This window comes from Cyclopterus lumpus, chromosome 14 (genome assembly GCF_009769545.1).
Source record: "Cyclopterus lumpus isolate fCycLum1 chromosome 14, fCycLum1.pri, whole genome shotgun sequence".
In the NCBI taxonomy this organism is placed as follows: domain Eukaryota; kingdom Metazoa; phylum Chordata; class Actinopteri; order Perciformes; family Cyclopteridae; genus Cyclopterus; species Cyclopterus lumpus.
In genome coordinates, this window is record NC_046979.1 from 1,949,111 (window position 1) to 1,970,250 (window position 21,140).

Here is a 21,140-nt window from a genome sequence, read left to right on the forward strand (position 1 = left end):
AAGGGACCTGGAGGGACATGAAGGGACCTGGAGGGACATGAAGGGACCTGGAGGGACATGAAGGGACATGGAGGGACCTGCTAGACCAAGCGGGGGGGGCCCCCAGGGAGAGATGAGGATCCAGGAATAAGTGTGGGGGTTGGGGAGAGGAAGTGAATAAGGAAGTCAGTTTTCACAAAGGGCTAAATGCTTACCGCTATAATTAATAATATTTAGTGATTATTTCTAGTTTCTTTCATGCAAATGTGGAGTGAATGTTTTGGTAATTAAGGAATTGGTCTTCAGAAAGAGAGGTTTGCATGAACGATAAGGAGACGAGCGAAGTTATGAAATCAATAGATTGGAAGGGAAAGATGAGTGGGAGGGGGGTTGGACCAGGTCAAGGTCGTGGGAAGGTCAGACGGGGGAGGGGGGGGGGGGTAATGGAAGGATGGGTGAGAGAGGCAGGGTTAAGACAGGAGAGCGAGGGAGGTCGGCCATTGGACGACGTGGTGGAGGAAAGGATCTCAAGAGGAGGCCGACGAGTTGTTTTTAGTCGTTCTACCATCAATCAATCAATCTACGGAAAAAATATGGAACCGCAAAAAACAACCAGAAAAGGTTCAGATCTCAAAGGTCAAAAGTTCACGACGTACAGGAAGTGGACGTACAGGAAGTGGACGTACAGGAAGTGGACGTACAGGAAGTGGACGTACAGTCATCCATTGATGTCCGTGGACCTCAGGTTTTGGCATTTTGGCCGTCGCCATCTTTTTTGTGACGGAGATGGAGGAGCGAAGCACAACGAGCTGTTCTCACAGGACGACACCGTGGTAGAGACCTGTCAATCACCTTGTAGCCCCGCCCCTAAAGCATCCTCTGCTTTACCTGTCTCTCTACCTACCTGTTTATCTACCTACCTGTCTATCGACCTACCTGTCTATCGACCTACCTGTCTCTCTCTCTACCAGTCTATCTATCTATCTATCTATCTATCTATCTACCTGTCTCTCTCTCTACATCTACCTTTCTCTCTATCTACCTGTCTCTCTCTACCTGTCTATCTATCTATCTATCTATCTATCTATCTGTCTATCTACCTGTCTGTCTGTCTATCTCTCCATCCCTCTCTCTCCATCTCTCCCTCTCTCCCTCTCCATCTCTCCCTGTCCCTCCATCTCTCCCTGTCTCTCCATCTCTCTCTCTCTCCATCTCTCCCTGTCCCTCCATCTCTCTCTCTCTCTCTGAGTCTCTTGTGTACATAACACTCCTCTGAAGGCAGAGCTCCATGTGCTTGCATCCGATTGGCTGCGGAGTAAAAGGATGATGTCATCCCTAGTCGAGGGTGTGTGTGTGTGTGTGTGTGTGTGTTTCTGTGCCTTTCCTCACACACACACACATATAGGAGAGAGAATGGAGGGGGTGAGACATAATGTAGCAGAAAGAGAGAGAGAGAGAGATGGAGAGATGAACAGCTGATAAGAAAAGATCTTTAAAGAAAACCAGAACAGAAGGAAAAGGGAAAAGTGATAATTTGAGGGCGACTGTGATGAAGGAGGAGAGGAGGAGGGGATGAAAGGAGGAGAAGGAGCTGGTAACAGGAGATCCCAACCCTCCTCTTCCTCTCTCCTCTTCCTCTCTCCTCTTCCTCTCTGAATGCAGAAAGAGGGAGAGGGACTCGCCGTTCGTATTAGAAGGTTTTTGTTGGTGCGACTTAAAGCTGAAGCGGTAAATAATTCAGCATGAATTATATTTAATAAAAGTTAGAAGCATAAATAAAAAAGTGAGATGTTTTTAACGTACTTATTTATGATTTAAAATGTACTTTTTTTATCGACTAATAATTAATGCCTTAAAACGAGCTGGAAAAGTAAAAGAAAAAAATAACTTTGCGAGTTCACGGTTTTACTATTTGGATTCCCATTAGGAATTTATTTGGGAAAAATAAGCTTTTAAACATAAAAAAAAGAAAAGAAAATGGATTTCAAGTAACCTTTTTCACCATGTCAGTTCGCCCTCTTACAGCTTTTCAATATATATAAATATAAATATGTATGTGTATATATATTTATATATATATATATATAAAAAATGTAAATATATATATTTATTTATAAATATACATATAAAAATCTATGAATATATATATATATATATATATATACAAAATTTAAATATATATATTTATTTATATATATACATATAAAAATCTATGAAAATATATATATATATATATACAAAATTTAAATATATATATTTATTTATATATATACATATATATATATATATATATATATATATATACTGTGATTGATTTTATTAAATCCACATATACTGTGCTGCAAATCCACCAGACGAGGGGGGGAGGAGCCTATTATCGCCTCGTCTCTATTGTGTTTCCACATCCAGCGTCTGTCTTTGTATCTGACGGAGCCCCCCCCCCCCCCCCCCCCCCCTTTTTGTGATTTATGCGGCACGCTCTCACAGAGTGGTGTGTGTGTGTGTGTGTGTGGGAGGGGGGGGGGGTTAGGGTTAGCTTTATGTTACCAGCAGATCAATAAAGATGCTCTCTCTCTCTCTCTCTCTCTCTCTCTCTCTCTCTCTCTCTCTCTCTCTCTCTCTCTCTCTCTCTCTCTCTCTCTCTCTCTCTCTCTCTCGTCCAATCCATCTAATGCAGTTTCCCTCACGCTTGATCTCGCGTCATCCACGCCTCCTCCCATCCTCTCTCTCTCTCTCTCTCTCTCTCTCTCTCTCTCTCTCTCTCTCTCCACTGCTCGCTGCACAGGTGATGTCATTCTTTTTCAGCTGGATTCTCCTCCTCCCTCCTCCCTCCTCCCTCCTCCCTCGCTCTCTCCAGCGCTCCCCATTAGCAGCTGGCTCTCCACAGCGCAGCGTCCTTTACGCGGCGGCTCGAGGAGCGAGGGAGGAAGAACACCGGCGTGAGGTGTGATGAGGGATTAAAAACAGGGAGGAGGACGCTTGACAACCGGGGTTTAAGGGGAGCAGGACCCCCCCCCTTACCACCACCACCACCACACCCACCCACTCGCCATGGAGCTGCACCGCTGGAGCCCTGTAGAAAGATAAAGAGTTGCAAAGAAACGGAGAAAGGAGGTGGAGAAGAGGAGGTGGAGAGGGATCCAGACTTGTTTGGAGGACTTGGAGGCTTCTTCCTTGGGGGGCTGCAGATGCTCAGGCAAGCACCTCTTTCCCCTCCAGCGCCGGCTCATCTTTCAGGGAATCTAGAAGAAGACTTTCTAAATTTAACTTGAAACTAAAAAAAGAGAAATCGACTGTATTTTTGGATTTTAAGTTGCTTTTTTTTTTTCTTTCTTTTGGAAACGCCGCTTCCTGCTCTGGGACCTTTTAAAAAATATATATATATATTCATAAGATTTGCATTTCATGAGTGAGTAAAGCTCTCTGAATGCATGCGTAGCGGAGAGGAAGAACGACGTCTGGATGGATCTTCCTCGACTTTAAATCTCTTCTTCCTCTTGCAGACCCCTCGTCCTCCTCCTCTCTTTTTACTTATTGCATTTCATTTTTTACTTCGTCTCTCGGCGAACGAGGGAAAGCCCACCCCCCCCTCCAGTGGAAAAAATGGCTTTCCTGGTCCGTTGCTATGCCAACTGCTTGCAGCCGTGGTCCTCCAAAGTAAGCGATGTCGTAATCCCTTTTTTCTGGCCAGTGCCTCAGGTTTAGGATGCTGCTGTGTCTCTCTCTCTCTCTCTCTCTCTCTCTGCCTCTCCTTCTCTCTCTCTCTCTCTCTCTCTCTCTCTCTCTCTCTCTCTCTCTCCTTCTCTCTCTGTGTGACTGAGGCAGAGCGAGAGAGAGAGAGGAGGGTGTGTGGATGAGAGAAAATGGATTTATATGCAAATGAGGAATATTTACTGTGTCTTGGATTGCGATGCGGTGGACTCTGCAGACGGTGGATGTGCGTTGTGTGACAGGAACCTGCGTGTTCGGTGCTTATTGACCTTTATGGATGTTTATAGATGTTAAAGGTGAAAAGTTTACGTATGCACACCTGTGTAGACACTGATGTCACCACTGCTGGAAGCCCCCCCCCCCCCCCCCCCCCCCCCCCCCCCCCCCCCCTGTGGCTGTATATCATATTTTAAAAATACTCTGGCATCGATCCGGGGGAATCGAACCGGGGGAATCGAACCGGGGGATCGAACCGGGGGATCGAACCGGGGGAATCGAACTTGGGGGAATCGAACCGGGGGAATCGAACCGGGGGAATCAAACCGGGGGAATCGAACTTGGGGAATCGAACCGGGGGAATCGAACTTGGGGAATCGAACCGGGGGAATCGAACCGGGGGGATCGTACCGGGGGATCGAACTTGGGGATCAAACCGGGGGATCGCGGGATGGAAAATAGAGCGCTATTATTTCATGAGATTGATAACGGTGGTAATTTGAATGAGATGTCATTTGGGACGATAATTAATACTCATGAACACATTGTTGAGTGACATAATTGGTTATTTCTGCAGGCCATGAGGTTGTCGTAACCATGGCGATAAATGACGGCAGATACCGCGGGCTTTGGGCATCGATCCGACGATCGGTTGATTAAATACGTGCATTTACGAAGTCGTTTATTTATTACAAAGAATTTTAAAAAAATCGTGCTCCAGCAACTTGGTGAGAACTTCAAATTGAACCTTTTTAATGTGGCGACAAATTGGTAAAAAAACAACAACTTTAAACGGGAAGTAAATCCAGCAGGTGATTTATATATAGTATAATAAATAATAAAACACGTCATTTATTTCCCGGTGTCGGTCGCGCTGCATCTCTAATCTGTCGGTTTAAGCCTGTAATCCACCTGATCTGAGGACTCTGCAGCAGTGGGCTGCTAACGACGGGTGTAATTAACAGCTGCATGAAATATGACTTGTTATGGTCTTTTATGGAGATGAAAGAGGAGAAGCTGTTCAGTCACTCGACTTTATCCACATTGTCGTGTCACATGAAAATTATTAATTGGCACGTTTTGGAAATAAGGATATCATACGGGACATTTTAAAGAATAAACATTTCGATAGGGCAGACTTTTTTTAAAATAAATTTAAATATTAATTTTTAATTAATTATAATCTAATATGTCAATTTGTAAAAAAAATAAATAAACAAAAGAGACGTTACAATTTCCTAAAGCTTTCTTTCTTTTTTCTTATTTTGTTAGATTATGAATCCAAAATGTTCTATTTATATGATCGAATAAGACAAATAAAGTGAAGCTGATTTGGTATTTAAAGGGACAGTGTGCAGGTTTTTGGTGGCGAGGTTGCAGATTGCGACCAACCCGCTCCGCTTGCCCCTCCCCCTTTTTCAAGACCGTAACGGCCTGGCGTCTTTCTGGCCCTTTGCCTTCTTTGGGAGCCATTACATTGAAAATGGAGGAAGTAAATATGTGAAAGGAGCAAGCGTTCAGTTTGTCCGCTCCGGGCTTCCGTAGAAACGTGGCTGTTGTTTTACTTTTCCGCCAATGGAGCTGCATGAATGCTGCACGCCGTTCCTTTAAGGGTCACCGTCCTCACTTGAAGTCCACGCTTTAATTGGTCCGCCAAAGGTTAATTAAGGGCTCCTCTTCCTCCTCCCATTAGGCAACATGTGCTCTGTCTGTAGGTACAGTAGCAATTAAAAAAGAAAGCGGGGAAGTGGAAGACGGAGGTGTCGAGGGTGGTCCGTGGAGGGATTTTAACTCTCTGGAAAAAAAGGGCTTAGGAGTTAATTCAGGTCTCTCCAGGAAGGAGGGAATGAGGAAAGGAGGCCAAAGAGATGCCAAAGAGACGCCGAGGAGACGCCGAGGAGACGCCAAAGAGATGCCGAGGAGACGCCAAAGAGACGCCGAGGAGACGCCGAGGAGACGCCAAAGAGACGCCGAGGAGACGCCGAGGAGACGCCAAAGAGATGCCGAGGAGACGCCAAAGAGACGCCGAGGAGACGCCGAGGAGACGCCAAAGAGACGCCGAGGAGACGCCGAGGAGACGCCAAAGAGATGCCGAGGAGACGCCAAAGAGACGCCGAAGAGACGCCGAGGAGACGCCGAGGAGACGCCAAAGAGACGCCGAAGAGACGCCGAGGAGACGCCGAGGAGACGCCAAAGAGACGCCGAAGAGACGCCGAGGAGACGCCGAGGAGACGCCGAAGAGACGCCAAAGAGACGCCGAGGAGACGAAGAGATGCCAAAGAGACGCCGAAGAGACGCCGAAGAGACGCCGAGGAGACGAAGAGACGCCAAAGAGACGCCAAAGAGACGCCGAAGAGACGCCGAGGAGACGAAGAGATGCCAAAGAGACGCCGAGGAGACGCCAAAGAGACGCCGAAGAGACGCCAAAGAGATGCCGAGGAGACGAAGAGACGCCAAAGAGACGCCGAAGAGACGCCGAAGAGACGCCAAAGAGACGCCGAAGAGACGCCGAAGAGACGCCGAAGAGACGCCGAGGAGACGAAGAGATGCCAAAGAGACGCCGAAGAGACGCCGAAGAGACGCCGAAGAGACGCCGAAGAGACGCCGAAGAGACGCCGAGGAGACGAAGAGATGCCAAAGAGACGCCGAGGAGACGCCAAAGAGACGCCGAGGAGACGCCAAAGAGACGCCGAGGAGACGCCGAAGAGACGCCGAAGAGACGCCGAAGAGACGCCGAGGAGACGCCGAGGAGACGCCGAAGAGACGCCGAGGAGACGCCGAGGAGACGCCGAGGAGACGCCGAGGAGACGCCGAAGAGACGCCGCCGTGTGATTTAAAAGGAAAGGTGGCTTGAGTATTATTCACGGTTCACAGCCAAAGGATCTACTTTTCATACCTGTACCACCAGGCAGGAGGCTTTGCTTCTTTTTTTTCTTTTTTCTAAAACTAGTCGGAGATCAAAGAGAACAAATGAGCCCCAAAGCAGCGAGGACGCCGTTGTTTGATTCATGTGAATCACTTAGTTTCACCAGCTTTTTACTGCCTTGTTGCACAACAGCCTCCCGGCTGAACCACGATGGAAAGCAAACTGTTTATTTTTTTCGATGTCGTCGTTGCTGAAAATAAAGACGTGTAAATAAGGAGTTGACGGTTTCATCGTGACGTCACCCCGCTGGTTTGTGGACTGCGAGTTTTGGCCACCGCCATCTTGGTTTCTTTGACCGAATGTTGAAATGCCGGGGAAATGTAGGCCAGTGGAGCTGCTTTTTCCTCCTGACACCCTGAGCAGTTATGAGGCCCAGATTTATTTGCATCTCTAACACAGGACTTTAAAAAGGTCTCTGCCTGTCAGAGGGTTTCCACATATTTTTATTGTTTTACTGTGTTTATGGGTAAACTGTCCCTTTAAATCCCCTCCCCTTTGCTGAAAGGTTGGTCAAAATGTTCCTCGGACCCTCCCCTTTGCTAGAAGGTTGGTCTCGGACCCTCCCCTTTGCTAGAAGCTTGGTCAAAATGTTCCTCGGACCCTCCCCTTTGCTAGAAGGCTGGTCAAAATGTTCCTCGGACCCTCCCCTTTGCTAGAAGGTTGGTCTCGGACCCTCCCCTTTGCTAGAAGGCTGGTCAAAATGTTCCTCGGACCCTCCCCTTTGCTAGAAGGCTGGTCAAAATGTTCCTCGGACCCTCCCCTTTGCTAGAAGGTTGGTCTCGGACCCTCCCCTTTGCTAGAAGGCTGGTCAAAATGTTCCTCGGACCCTCCCCTTTGCTAGAAGGCTGGTCAAAATGTTCCTCGGACCCTCCCCTTTGCTAGAAGGCTGGTCAAAATGTTCCTCGGACCCTCCCCTTTGCTAGAAGGCTGGTCAAAATGTTCCTAGGACCCTCCCCCTTGCCGGTGTGGAACCTGTTTTTTGGTCTTTTCCTTCTTTCTTTCGTTACCTTCGTCTCTCTCTTCTTTCTGTTTTTAGGGAAGTTGTTCCTCTTTCCTTTTCTCATCTGTTTCTCTTCCTCTACTACTTATTCATGCCCCCCCCCCCCCCCATCTATTATTAAAGCATCAATAATGGGGCCTGTTGTTGTTGTTGCCAGCCTGATGCTGCACATCCTCACTCATCTGCTGCTTCCTGTCTTATGAATCAGGCCAACTCCTTCTAGAACCATCTGCATCCTCACCGGTCCAACCTCTATGCACCAAGCAGCACTCATAACGTCCGCCTTACCCTCCAGATGCCTTTCACTCCGTCTCGTGTGACCAGGAACTTAAACTGCATCTAGAAGTTGATTTAAAGTCGGCCACTTGCTCCGATTCAGAGCTTATTTCCTTTCCTTCAAGTGTTTACACGATGAAGCAATACTTTAGAGATAAGTGACGTTGTTGTTTGTGAAAGGCTGAATGTCAACACACATGGGTTGAAGCAAGATAACGCGAGCACGTAACTTACCTGCAGAATACCTCCCCTACGTTTCCGCTGCTGTGTTCCAGCAGGTCCAGACTCGGGTCCAGACTCGGGTCCAGACTCGGGTCCAGACTCGGGTCCAGACTCGGGTCCAGACTCGGGTCCAGACTCTGGTCCAGACTCGGGTCCAGACTCTGGTCCAGACTCGGGCTGCTGCTGCCTTTGCTTCCCTCAGCCATCAATGGGCCTTCGCTGAACTTTGGTACGTTCAGTTTGTGTGGCCTTCGTGCTGCGTTGAATAGTAAAGGACCTATGGAGGCGTTGGGTTGATGGATTTAGTGCCAAGGCAGGAAGGGCAAGGCAGGTCAGACCTGATGGACGGGTAGAAGAACACAGCTGGCACTTGAGTTCCACTCTGACCCTGTTTTATGGTCTGTTTGATTCTAAATGACCTGAAGAAGACTTGAAACTAGAGATTGAGACCATAAACTCATGTTTACAATGTTTACTGAGGGAATGAATCAAGAGTAGTCATTTATATAGACTTCTATACAACCAGAGGAGTCGCCCCCTGGTGGTCAGGAGAGAGAATGCAGCTTTAACACATGAAGCATAGACTTCTATACAACCAGAGGAGTCGCCCCCTGGTGGTCAGGAGAGATAATGCAGCTTTAACACATGAAGCATAGACTTCTATACAACCAGAGGAGTCGCCCCCTGGTGGTCAGGAGAGAGAATGCAGCTTTAACACATGAAGCATAGACTTCTATACAACCAGAGGAGTCGCCCCCTGGTGGTCAGTAGAGAGAATGCAGCTTTAACACATGAAGCATAGACTTCTATACAACCAGAGGAGTCGCCCCCTGGTGGTCAGGAGAGAGAATGCAGCTTTAACACATGAAGCATAGACTTCTATACAACCAGAGGAGTCGCCCCCTGGTGGTCAGGAGAGAGAATGCAGCTTTAACACATGAAGCATAGACTTCTATACAACCAGAGGAGTCGCCCCCTGGTGGTCAGGAGAGAGAATGCAGCTTTAACACATGAAGCATAGACTTCTATACAACCAGAGGAGTCGCCCCCTGGTGGTCAGGAGAGAGAATGCAGCTTTAACACATGAAGCATAGACTTCTATACAACCAGAGGTGTCGCCCCCTGGTGGTCAGGAGAGAGAATGCAGCTTAGGACATTAACTTATTTTTATTGGGTGCAAAGTACGTTTAAATGAGGGAATACATTTGATACTGATCTTCTGTTTGAACATCTCTCTCTCGCTCTCTATATATATATATATATATATATATATATATATACACACACACACACACCGAGAGCAGCGAGGAGATTAATTATTCACCAGTTCACCCGTTGTCCTCCACGAGTTCTGATTATAAAACTTTTGTTCACGTTCAGAAGTCACTCTGAGGGATAAAGATATCAACCTCCAGTAATCACCAGACTGATATGCAGCTGCAGTTTAATTGAAGGAGCAATTGGCAAAAAAAAAGAACGACCCAGAAATGATGGTGACATTGAAAAGATATATATATATATATATATATATATATATATATATATATATATACGGTTTGATTTGGTCCCAAATGGTTGGAAACACCTCTGTTAAATTCTGCAATAAACAAAACACATTTTACACTCTCTAAAAAGGTGAAATGTCTTTTTCTAAACCTGGAAAACGTGCGTTACCCTGATTACTATTATGCTCCCCATAATGATGATTGCAGACTAAAACAATACTGTAACTCTAAAAAAGAAATAAGCCAAATATATATTTTTTAAAATGCTGCAGTTGGCATGTAGTAGCTGTCCATCATATGAGAGAGAGAGAGAGAGAGAGAGAGAGAGAGAGAGAGAGAGAGAGCTTTTAGGAGCTCTAGGATATCATATGAACAGGAAGTCAGGGTGATAAAGATCGATACCGGTTGCATTAGGCCGAGCCCCCCTCCCCCCATAACTCATAAATCAATATTTGGGCCATGCATTGTTGCTAAAAGTGTCTTCCATTTTTATTTTATTTTATTTTTTATTTCTTAGAATACGGTCATCCCCTTTTGTAATTCAAATGATAAGAATTCTGCTCGTGGAAAAAACTAAAACAATCCATAAGTCTGATTATTATTATTTTCTTTTTAATACATAGTTTCACACGAAACATTTATGCTTACTTTGCACTTAAGTTCTTAATTAAATGAGAAAATACTTTTCATTTGTCATGTTTTTTTAATTAAGTGATAATGTACATCATTTTATATAAAAACACGCCGTGTAGCGATATATATCGTTAATGACATCGCCCGGCTAATGGACACGCCCCTAATAACTATGAGGCAGTGTTGTCTGATCAATAAGTAGCCCCAGGGAATTATTGATCAAATGAAAACTGATCTCGTGGACATCTTGACACAATCGTTTTTCATTTTATGCGTTTAAATAAAATGCACGACGGAAACAATATAAAAAATGGAAACAATAGAAACAATCCACTGACAGAAAAGGTCTTTTTACTTATTTAGTCGTTTACCGCACTTCAACTTTTGAAAATTAATTAATGAATAAATAAATAAATACATAAATTAATGAATAAATACATAAATTAATGCATGAATACATAAATAAATACTTAAACGAATACATGAATTAATGAATAAAAACATAAATGAATGAATGAATAAATACATAAATGAATGAATAACTACATGATTGAATGAATAAATACATAAATGAATAAATACATACATTAATTAATGAATAATACATAAATGATTGAATGAATACATTAATTAATAAATACATATATTAATTAATGAATAATACATAAATGATTGAATGAATAAATAAATACATTAATTAATAAATACATACATTAATTAATTAATAATACATAAATGATTGAATGAATACATTAATTAATAAATACATACATTAATTAATGAATAAATACCTAAATGATTGAATGAATAAATAAATACATAAATTAATGAATAAAAAAATTAATTAATGAAAGCGACGCTGCAGTTGATATGAAAGAGTCGAGTTTAGTCCTGAGGAATCTTTACTGACATTTTAGAATGAGAAGAACACACACACACACACACACACACACACAGTCTGTGCACACACACACACACACGGTCTGTGCACACACACACACAAATGCAACAAACACAATGGTCATGACATCATAATTTGCACATGCATATGATACGTGTAAACGACTCCTCGAGCTGAGACCCCACCTGTACACTCACTCACACACACACACACACACACACACACACGCACACACACACACACACACACACACACACACACACACTGATATTCCCCCATTATCTCTGATATTGATCCTCTAACAACCAGAGAGACGTTCCTGGATAATCTTCAAGGGCGTTTATAAATACAAGATGGAGGCGATCAGAGAGAGAGAGAAGAAAACAATATTAATTATTCTTCATTTAAAAGGCAGAATGACACAAACCTACATTTGATTCAGTGAAAAGAAAAACAATATGTATTTATTTTCTCTGCTTTTGACTGTTTATCAAATCATATCTCCAATTAATATTCAGGATTCTTCTTTGTCGTCAAACGATGGTTTTGCTTTAGAAAGATAATGCACACAAAATAAAAAATATGAACGTGTGAGTTCAGGAAAACAACGTTAATTTCCCGTGTGTGTGTGTGTGTGTGTGTGTTGAAGTGTTCAGCCTTCCCTCCCATATCCTCAGACCTGGCCGTGGCCCTCAGAGACCCCTCGCAGCTTCCTGTAACACACACACACACACACACACACACACACACACACACACACACACACACACACAGAACAAAATGAATAGTTGAGTGTACACGATCAAGCTCCCTCTATTTCTAACCCGAACACACACGTTTGTACATTTCCGTCCAAGGCCGACATCGAATCGTCTAATAATCAATAATCGACTATTTTACTGGTTTCAGCCGCAGCACAATCACAGCTGTACCCCCCCCCCCCCCCCCTTCCCCCCCCCCCCATCCCTCTCCTCCTCCGTCACTCTGACAACTGGGTTAAAAGTCACCGGCCTCGGGCGGCGCCATTCGGCATCCCGTCTGTCACCGTCCTGCACAGCTGGTGGACGCTCGCCAGCCGCCTGTCACTCACAACCAGTGAAGATGTTTTACAGATATTTATATGGGATGTCTCTCTCTCTCTCCCTCTCTCCTTCTCTCTCTCTCTCTCTCTCTCTCTCTCTCTCTCTCTCTCTCTCTCTCTCTCTCTGCCTTTGCAGTTGTCACCTCCGATTTGAGGCTCAGCTCATTACGTCTTCCCTTTTCCCCCAGCTCACGCACGCACGCATATAGACCATAAAGCAGGGTATTCTTTAGGGCGGGGCTGCCTTGTGATTGACAGGTCGTCTGGGAGTCTCACTTCTGGTTGCAAAAAAAACAAAACAAGATGGCCGAAATGACGTACTGGAGTCTTCAACCCTTGAGTGTTCTTATGGTCTATGGTAACAACGTGATGTTCTGACAGCTTCAGGCTGGTTCCTTGTGGATTTTCGCCTGCAGCATCTCTGTCTGACTCTCTCTCCTCACCTGTATTATAACAGGTGATGGGTTCGGGTCTCTGGAGTCGATCTGGACTCGTAGGGATCGGGGTCCGTTCGACTGCGACGCAACATTTAGAGTCCGTGCCCTCTCGTTGACATGATGGGATTGTACAGCTGAAGGAGCCTCCCCACATTTATAATTAATCTCCTAACTCTCATCCTTAATGCATGAGGAGAATGGGAGACCCCCTAACCCCCCCCCCCCCCTCCGAAAAGAGGAGGCTTAGAGCAGGATTAAGTCTGTGGTGTGAATGGGAGCCACGAGACCACCACGATTATTCACCCCCCCCTTCCATCCTTCCCTCCCTCATACACTCAGAAACTCATTAACTCCCTGTGTTTAAAGACCTTATTTCATACGTTTAAAGACCTTATTTCATATGTTTAAAGACCTTATTTCATACGTTTGAAAACCTTATTCCATACGTTTAAAGACCTTATTTCATACATTTACATTTAAAGACCTTATTTCATACGTTTAAAGACCTTATTTCATACATTTAAAGACCTTATTTCATACGTTTAAAGACCTTATTTCATACATTTACATTTAAAGACCTTATTTCATACATTTAAAGACCTTATTTTATACGTTTAAAGACCTCATCTTATTTCATACGTTTGAAAACCTTATTTCATACGTTTAAAGACCTTATTTCATACGTTTGAAAACCTTATTTCATACGTTTCCTCTCTCATTCATGACCAGGAGCTCATCCCTGATGTCTTTTTTTCTCAGTTAGGAAATAAATCCAACAAAGAAAAGCAAAAGATGACAGAATCAGAAAATGATGGAATCAGTGGTTCTTGCTTGCGGGAGAACAGGAAACTCTCGATGTTTATAACTTTTTCCTTTAATGTGCTGTCATAATCTGAATGAAGATGAACATCAATGTAAAAGTCATCACTCATCTGGATGACACAGAGTCAATGCTGTAACAAGCGAGATGTCACATGTTATACGTCTGAAAAGGTCTTCCTCCAAATGACTTTTCCCTTACTTCCTGTACACCCTCTTTGGTTCACGGGGCTCTTCATTATCAGAATCAGCAACTCACAGCCAATAGAAATCTGGCTTTTTAATAATGCAATTTGATGCCTTTCGGGATCCTCGTTCTTTGGGTACCTTTTTAGAAGACGATGCCTTTCGGGATCCTCGTTCTTTGGGTACCTTTTAGAAGACGATGCCTTTCGGGATCCTCGTTCTTTGGGTACCTTTTTAGAAGACGATGCCTTTCGGGATCCTCGTTCTTTGGGTACCTTTTAGAAGACGATGCCTTTCGGGATCCTCGTTCTTTGTGTACCTTTTAGAAGACGATGCCTTTCGGGATCCTCGTTCTTTGGGTACCTTTTTAGAGGACGATGCCTTTCGGGATCCTCGTTCTTTGGGTACCTTTTAGAAGACGATGCCTTTCGGGATCCTCGTTCTTTGGGTACCTTTTTAGAAGACGATGCCTTTCGGGATCCTCGTTCTTTGGGTACCTTTTAGAGGACGATGCCTTTCGGGATCCCCGTTCTTTGGGTACCTTTTAGAGGACGATGCCTTTCGGGATCCCCGTTCTTTGGGTACCTTTTTAGAGGACGATGCCTTTCGGGATCCTCGTTCTTTGGGTACCTTTTTAGAGGACGATGCCTTTCGGGATCCTCGTTCTTTGGGTACAATTTTAGATGTGTGTGTGTGTGTGTGTGTGCGGTTTCGTCCATAACACAAACGGTGGAGGATTAGGCGTCGCCCCGCGGTTCAATAAGTGAAAACGCACAATTCATTACACTGCCCTTCTTAATGGGAAATGGATTTCACTTAAATCCTCCTTTTTGTCACATTGAAACTGAGGTGTGAGAGTCCGTGGACAGAGTCATGCCGTGTAAGTGTAACTTTGAAAAACGTGCTAATATGTACGCGGCGCACTGCATTGCTTCGATAAGGGCGGGGAAGCGTTCATGTTTAAAGATCAAAACTTTTAAGTTTTTTACACTGAAGCTCGACTCAATTAAGGCAGATTTGAGCCGTAAATGATCATCAGTGCAGCCATAACAGGTCAAGTCTCCGAATTGCTTTCACTTTCACTTTTTCGCTTTTTTTCGTCTTCCGGGTCGAGTCTGCTCTCTCGGTTCTTGTTCAGAAGGCGGCCGTCGACACACGGACACACATCTATTTTATTAGTTCCCCATTAGCTCGTGTCGTAGAGAGTTGCTAATCATCCTGGAGTCCTCACGTTAAGAAAATGGCCAAATGAAACCTTCATGCAATCGTGGAATCAAGGAAAATAAATGTCTGTGTACATTAAACCCAGTGTTCCTCCTCGCTGCACATTAAGAACAAGCCATTGAACTTCTTAGGCCCCGCCCCTCAGTACTGTGTTTCCCTGTGGGCTTGGGGAACAGGGGAGGGGGGGGGGTTTAAGTGCTGATGGGGTCGCACAGTACAACAGGCCTATTAGAAGAGAGTACTGAGGGGGCGCCCCCCCCCCCAGACTCCACGTCTTTAATATTGCATGTTGGCAGCTAGCTTCAGAGATCCGGTCTGGCTCGGCGGGTCTTTGCATGTTGGCGTGAGTGTTGGTGTGTGTTGGTGTGTTGGGATGGCGATGGAGGAGGCGTGCTGCGGCTCGGCACCGTGTCGCAGGAGGACTTCGTCTCTCACGCTGGCGGCGGCCCGATCCAAACTGGTAAGACTGGAGGATCAGAGGGCTCAGGGATCAGGAGCCCTCCAGAGCAGAAGGAGCTACGAGACCCAGCTGCCCGGTCTGGGTCTAAAGTCCACTTCTTAAAGGTCTAAGGTGGACCGTCTTTGTTTTGGTCTCGGACGAAGGGGACTCTGGATTTTACTTTCAAGACCAGTCAAGTCCCCAACGGCAGGGGGTATCCGCTAGACTGCCTGATTTATTTATTAATTACTGTGGCGGCTCGTTGGAAACAAAGGGTCGTTCCCACAGGTAGATCACACACCTACGGTATCCATGGCGCTCAAAGAGGGTCTTGGTTTCTGAGGCTGGTTTTTATGTGAATGTGGATCATTCTCATCGGTTTGAAGAGGTCTTGACTTCTACGCTGGTAAACTTCTCTAAATATGGTTTGCAGCGTCATCTTCCTCTAGCGGACCAGTTCCGTTAAAACCTCGCCGACCTTTAGGAGTAACACTTGGACGTGACCTTCGGTCGACCCGCTCGCACACATTGAATGAAGGTGCTTCGTTGGAGGCTCTTCTCTCCTTTGGTAGGACCTTAATCCGGCTTTCATTGTGTTCGGGGATTCTTTCGTAGGAACACCCCCCCCCCCCCCATCACCGTGAAAATCAGTCCATTAATTAAGAGAGTTTCACACACCGGGATTTGATGATTTTTGATGAGTGTGATTTTTTTTTTTTAAAAGACGTAGAACTTCATAATAGTAAGTAAACATTCAGACCCCGGTCTCACTCTTTTTACATTAATCCACTAAAACACTAACGACCGAGCAAACCCTCACCCGGCCCGGGTGTCAGGGATCAGAACCAGCCCGGCTCCAGCAGCTTGCACATGTGAATGAATATAAATGTAAATGTTCCAGCCCTCTCATCGCTAACCCAGCTTTCCTGTTTGATCGGCTTGAACGTGACAGTAATTAGTCTTCTTGGTTTAACACGCTGGACGGTTGTGTGACAGCAGCTTAAAGGTTACGTAATCAGCTGGTGTTTGTTGGTTTCTGTTTGTCTACATCTCTGTTGTTGTTGTTGTTGTTTTTAAAAGTCTTTGTCTCTTGTCTCTGAATCCGTTTTCGGGTTCTCAAAGTGGCAACGGAATATAAAGCAAATGAATCCTCTCCGGTTGTCTTCTCGTGGTGACGTAAACAAAGTGTTCTTCATTCGGCGAGTAACGCGGAACGTCGTCGTCTTTTCAGAATTTACTGCTTCGTGGGTTTCGCTGAGGTCAAAAAATGTAAAAGCATCCGCCCACTTCCTCCGTCAGAAGTCATACCTGTGTGTGTGTGTGTGTGTGTGTGTGTGTGTGTGTGTGACTCACGTTGAACTCACATCCTCTTCTCTGTTTTTTTTTCTCCTTCTTCTTCTCATTCCGTCTTTATACCACTTCCTGTCTGTCTGAAACAGCTTCCTGCCGACCTCAATAAGATGCACCTGACGGACCACGCCCATCAGCAGGTGATGCACATGGCTCCCAGCCAATCAGGATGCAGCATCGCCAGCGACTCGGGGAGCAGCAGCCTCTCGGACATTTACCAGGTGGGCACTCTTCTCACCGTTCCTCATTCAGACTGCACCATTAATACGTGCACACGTGAATGCACTTTGGGGGATTATTAATATCATAATGTATAATCATGTTTTTACTTAATTATTTCACTTTGCTATTTTATTTTCCTCTGTTACATATTTTAAAGGTTGTATTTTATTATAATAAGTTCAACACCTGTGTCATCTAGAATATGAAGAACCCAGAGTGTAGAAATGTAAAAGACCCCGAATGATTGCTATCGTTAGCTTAGCACAAATAATATTTGTTGATCAATTGATGAAAACAACGTACTCGCTCTTATTGGCCTCCTGCTGTTTTCTGTTAAGATCACGTAACCACGGTAACGCCTCATAAGGCTCCGAGGTCCCCACAAACGGAACAAAACAAACAAACAACAAAAAAGGATGTCGGCCATTTTCTTTCACCAATTTGAGGCCTTTGAGGTGCTCGGCAGCGGTGGATCCTTTTCTACCTGTCGTGTACCTATCATACCCCCCCCCCCCCCTTTGTAGTCCGCGGTGTCTCGCTAATTATTGTGCATGTTGTGCGTCCTGGTGATCCGCCTCCCTCTGCACTTCCTGCTGCTGCGGAAAGGTCAAATGCAGGAGGCGGAGCTAACCTTTTTCGACGAAGTCATGTGACGTCGTTCATAACAACCATCCTACACTGGAATATCAGGAATGCTCCTGGAAGGGGAAACCGGGGGGGGGGGGGGGGGGGGTTGTCTTACATCAGGAAACGTCCCACTTCCTCCCAGTTGTTGGCGCTTCATCAACACGCGCGTCGCCTAAAACGAGGCGAACGCACACGCTCTGGAAACCGTTTTTTAAATGGTCGACCGCGTCCTTGCTCTACGACCTCGGAAGCTCTTTCTGTTGTGTAAAATAAGTCTCCTCTCGTGACAGCGTTCGGGAAGCTCGGTGTGCTTTGGGAACGAGACTGTGGGGTATTTAAATAATATATATATAATGTTAATAATCCATAAAAAGGGTACATGACGGGGCCGTCGTCTCATCATTTTAATCCCCCAGCTCTCCTAATCTCCCCTCTTTGCACAGAGAGTCGTGATGAGTTCAAGAACCGTGTTGATATCAGCGTTCTTTCACGGGGCGGCAGGGCTTCAGCATGTTGGTGTGTGTTGTTGTGTGTTTGTGTGCATTCCCATTCGACGCCAGCTTGTTAGCATTGTTAGCGTCCATCATTAGAAGGGGTGAGGTCCATTAGCTTCAAACGAATGAGCTCGTTAGCTAACGAGCTGCACACAAAGCTAATGAGCAGCAGAATATTCTCATTTTGTTTTCAAATGGCAGTTTTATAAATTCGTTTATGTGCGACGGACATTTTCCAGTCCTGATTCTTTTATTTTGCCTTCCAGTTGCTCAGCGAGAACACGACGCGTTCGCACTTCAAGCTTCAAAAATCACAAAACATGTAAGCGTCGTAAACGTTTGTTTACTTTCTACAATAATCCAAACAATAATAATCCCGTTGTCGTTCGGTGGACCAGAGTGACGCTCACTTCAGATCCCTGAGAGCACTTTGTAGAGCGAGTGCACCAGCTGTTCCTTTAAGCCCCGCCTCCCAGCGAGTGCACCAGCTGTTCCTTTAAGCCCCGCCTCCCAGCGAGTGCACCAGCTGTTCCTTTAAGCCCCGCCTCCCAGCGAGTGCACCAGCTGTTCCTTTAAGCCCCGCCTCCCAGCGAGTGCACCAGCTGTTCCTTTAAGCCCCGCCTCCCAGCGAATGCACCAGCTGTTCCTTTTAAGCCCCGCCTCCCAGCGAGTGCACCAGCTGTTCCTTTTAAGCCCCGCCTCCCAGCGAGTGCACCAGCTGTTCCTTTAAGCCCCGCCTCCCAGCGAGTGCACCAGCTGTTCATTGAGGACCATCGATGTAAACACAGGCTCCGCCTCCTGGAGTCCCCAAGTCCTCTGCACTTCATCCCCTTTTTCCCGATGTTGATGAATGTATATTCTGTCACATGACACAAGGGCTCCAGAAAAGCAACAACAACAACAGCAAATGAAGACAAAAGAAATGTAGTACTTTCGTAGTACTTTAAGTGTGTTTCTGTCTTTCTCTGCACAGCGTTGGCCCGATGAATACATGAGACAAAAGTCCTCCAAGACTCAGAAATCAGAGGTGAAAGCAAAAAGGAAAACATGTTTTGTACACAAGCTGTTGTTGAGATGTTTGATTGGAGTGTCCACTCAAAGGTTAATGATACATCCGGGGGATTTCCCTTTTCGGTTCTGCAGAAGAGAACCCAACAAAGTCCAATTCATTGAATCGGATTCATGACGTTTTCTGTTCCATGTGAATGAATGTAGAGTTTTGAAAGTCCTCTGAAGAGCTTGTCCAACCTGAATCATGTAAACTGAACCCTGTGGCTTAATCCCCTCCAGAGGAACCCTTAGAACCCGTAGAACCCGTAGAACACATAGAACCCGTAGAACCCGTAGAACACTTAGAACCTGTCGGCCGGCTCCCAAAGAGCCCCGGAGCTCGAGTGCATTGTTTCCCACCAACTTCAGTCCGATCTTCTGAATCAATACCAACAATTCCGCCTCAAAAATAAATCACGTCACGCTGGTTGCCCGGCAACAGGCAAATGTACAATAAACCATAATAAACCATAAACAAATGTAGACAATGGAAACATACACAAAAACAGTCAGGAGAGTCCTTAAGATCCAAATCGGTTCTAACCGAGTTCCCTTTAACCCTGTTGAGTCCCAAAGGGGGACAGGAGGCCTTTAGAGGTTTTTAGGGGGTCTCTAGGGCTCTTTAGGGGGTCTTTATGGGGTCTCTAGGGCTCTTTAGGGGGTCTTTATGGGGTCTTTAGGGATCTTTATATGTCTTTATGGGATCTTTAGGGGTCTTTAGGAGGCTTTAGGGATCTTTAGGGGTCTTTATAGGTCTTTAGGAGTCTTTAGGGGGTCTTGATGGATCTTTATATGTCTTTATGGGATCTTTAGGAGTCTTTATGGGTCTTTAGGAGGCTTTAGGGGATCTATGGGGGTCTGTATGGGTCTTTATAGGTCTTTAGGAGTCTTTAGAGGTCTTTAGGGGATCTTTAGGGGTCTTCAGGGGTACAGCAGGTCAACAGTATAATCTGCATCCAGTAGAATACATATACGTTAAGCTGATCTACTCATAAATGGGAAATAAACCATAATTTATTGATGGATTGAAGTCTCAAAACATTATAATGGAAGTAAATGTAAATGTGGCAAATGTTTTTACAAATAATCCCTCCAAAAGGTTTATTTACAACAACAAAATGACTCATTATTATAAGAACACACTGAGACGCTGGTCGGGGGCTCACCTGCAAGACAGATGGCCTGCGAGGCCGGGGAGCTCCTCTCTCCACCTCGAGGTCGATGGTTCAACTCCCACCCGACACAAAAGCCCCCGTGCCCCCTTTCAGAGCCATCCTCTGCCAACCGGAGGAAATATGGATGGATGGATGAATTTCACTCCACATAAAGACACATTTCACTCCACAGAAAGACACATTTCACTCCACAGAAAGACACATTTCACTCCACATAAAGACACATTTCACTCCACATTTCACTCCACATAAAGACACATTTCACTCCACAGAAACACACATTTCAAGACATATTTCACTCCACATAAAGACATATTTCACTCCACATTTCACTCCACATAAAGACACATTTCACTCCACATAAACACACATTTCACTCCACATAAACACACATTTCACTCCACATAAACACACATTTCACTCCACATAAACACACATTTCACTCCACATAAACACACATTTCACTCCACATAAAGACACATTTCAAGACACATAAAGACACATTTCACTCCACATAAAGACACATTTCAAGACACATAAAGACACATTTCACTCCACATAAAGACACATTTCACTCCACATAAAGACACATTTCACTCCACATTTCACTCCACATAAACACACATTTCAAGACACATAAACACACATTTCACTCCACATAAAGACA

General features: G+C 45.1%; 1 protein-coding gene across 3 annotated transcripts in view; it reads left to right on the top strand.

Moving 5' to 3' along the window:
• Nucleotides 1-21,140, top strand: part of rapgef6 (Rap guanine nucleotide exchange factor (GEF) 6) — a 113,251-nt gene that overhangs the window by 57,610 nt on the left and 34,501 nt on the right. For all 3 annotated transcript variants that reach the window (XR_004611027.1, XR_004611028.1, XM_034549748.1), the window contains exon 7: nt 16,995-17,126. Coding sequence is in view for 1 of the 3 variants with exons in the window: in XM_034549748.1 (XP_034405639.1) it covers nt 16,995-17,126 (132 nt within the window). In the remaining 2 variants the exon portion in view is untranslated. The remainder of the gene's footprint in view (nt 1-16,994; nt 17,127-21,140) is intronic.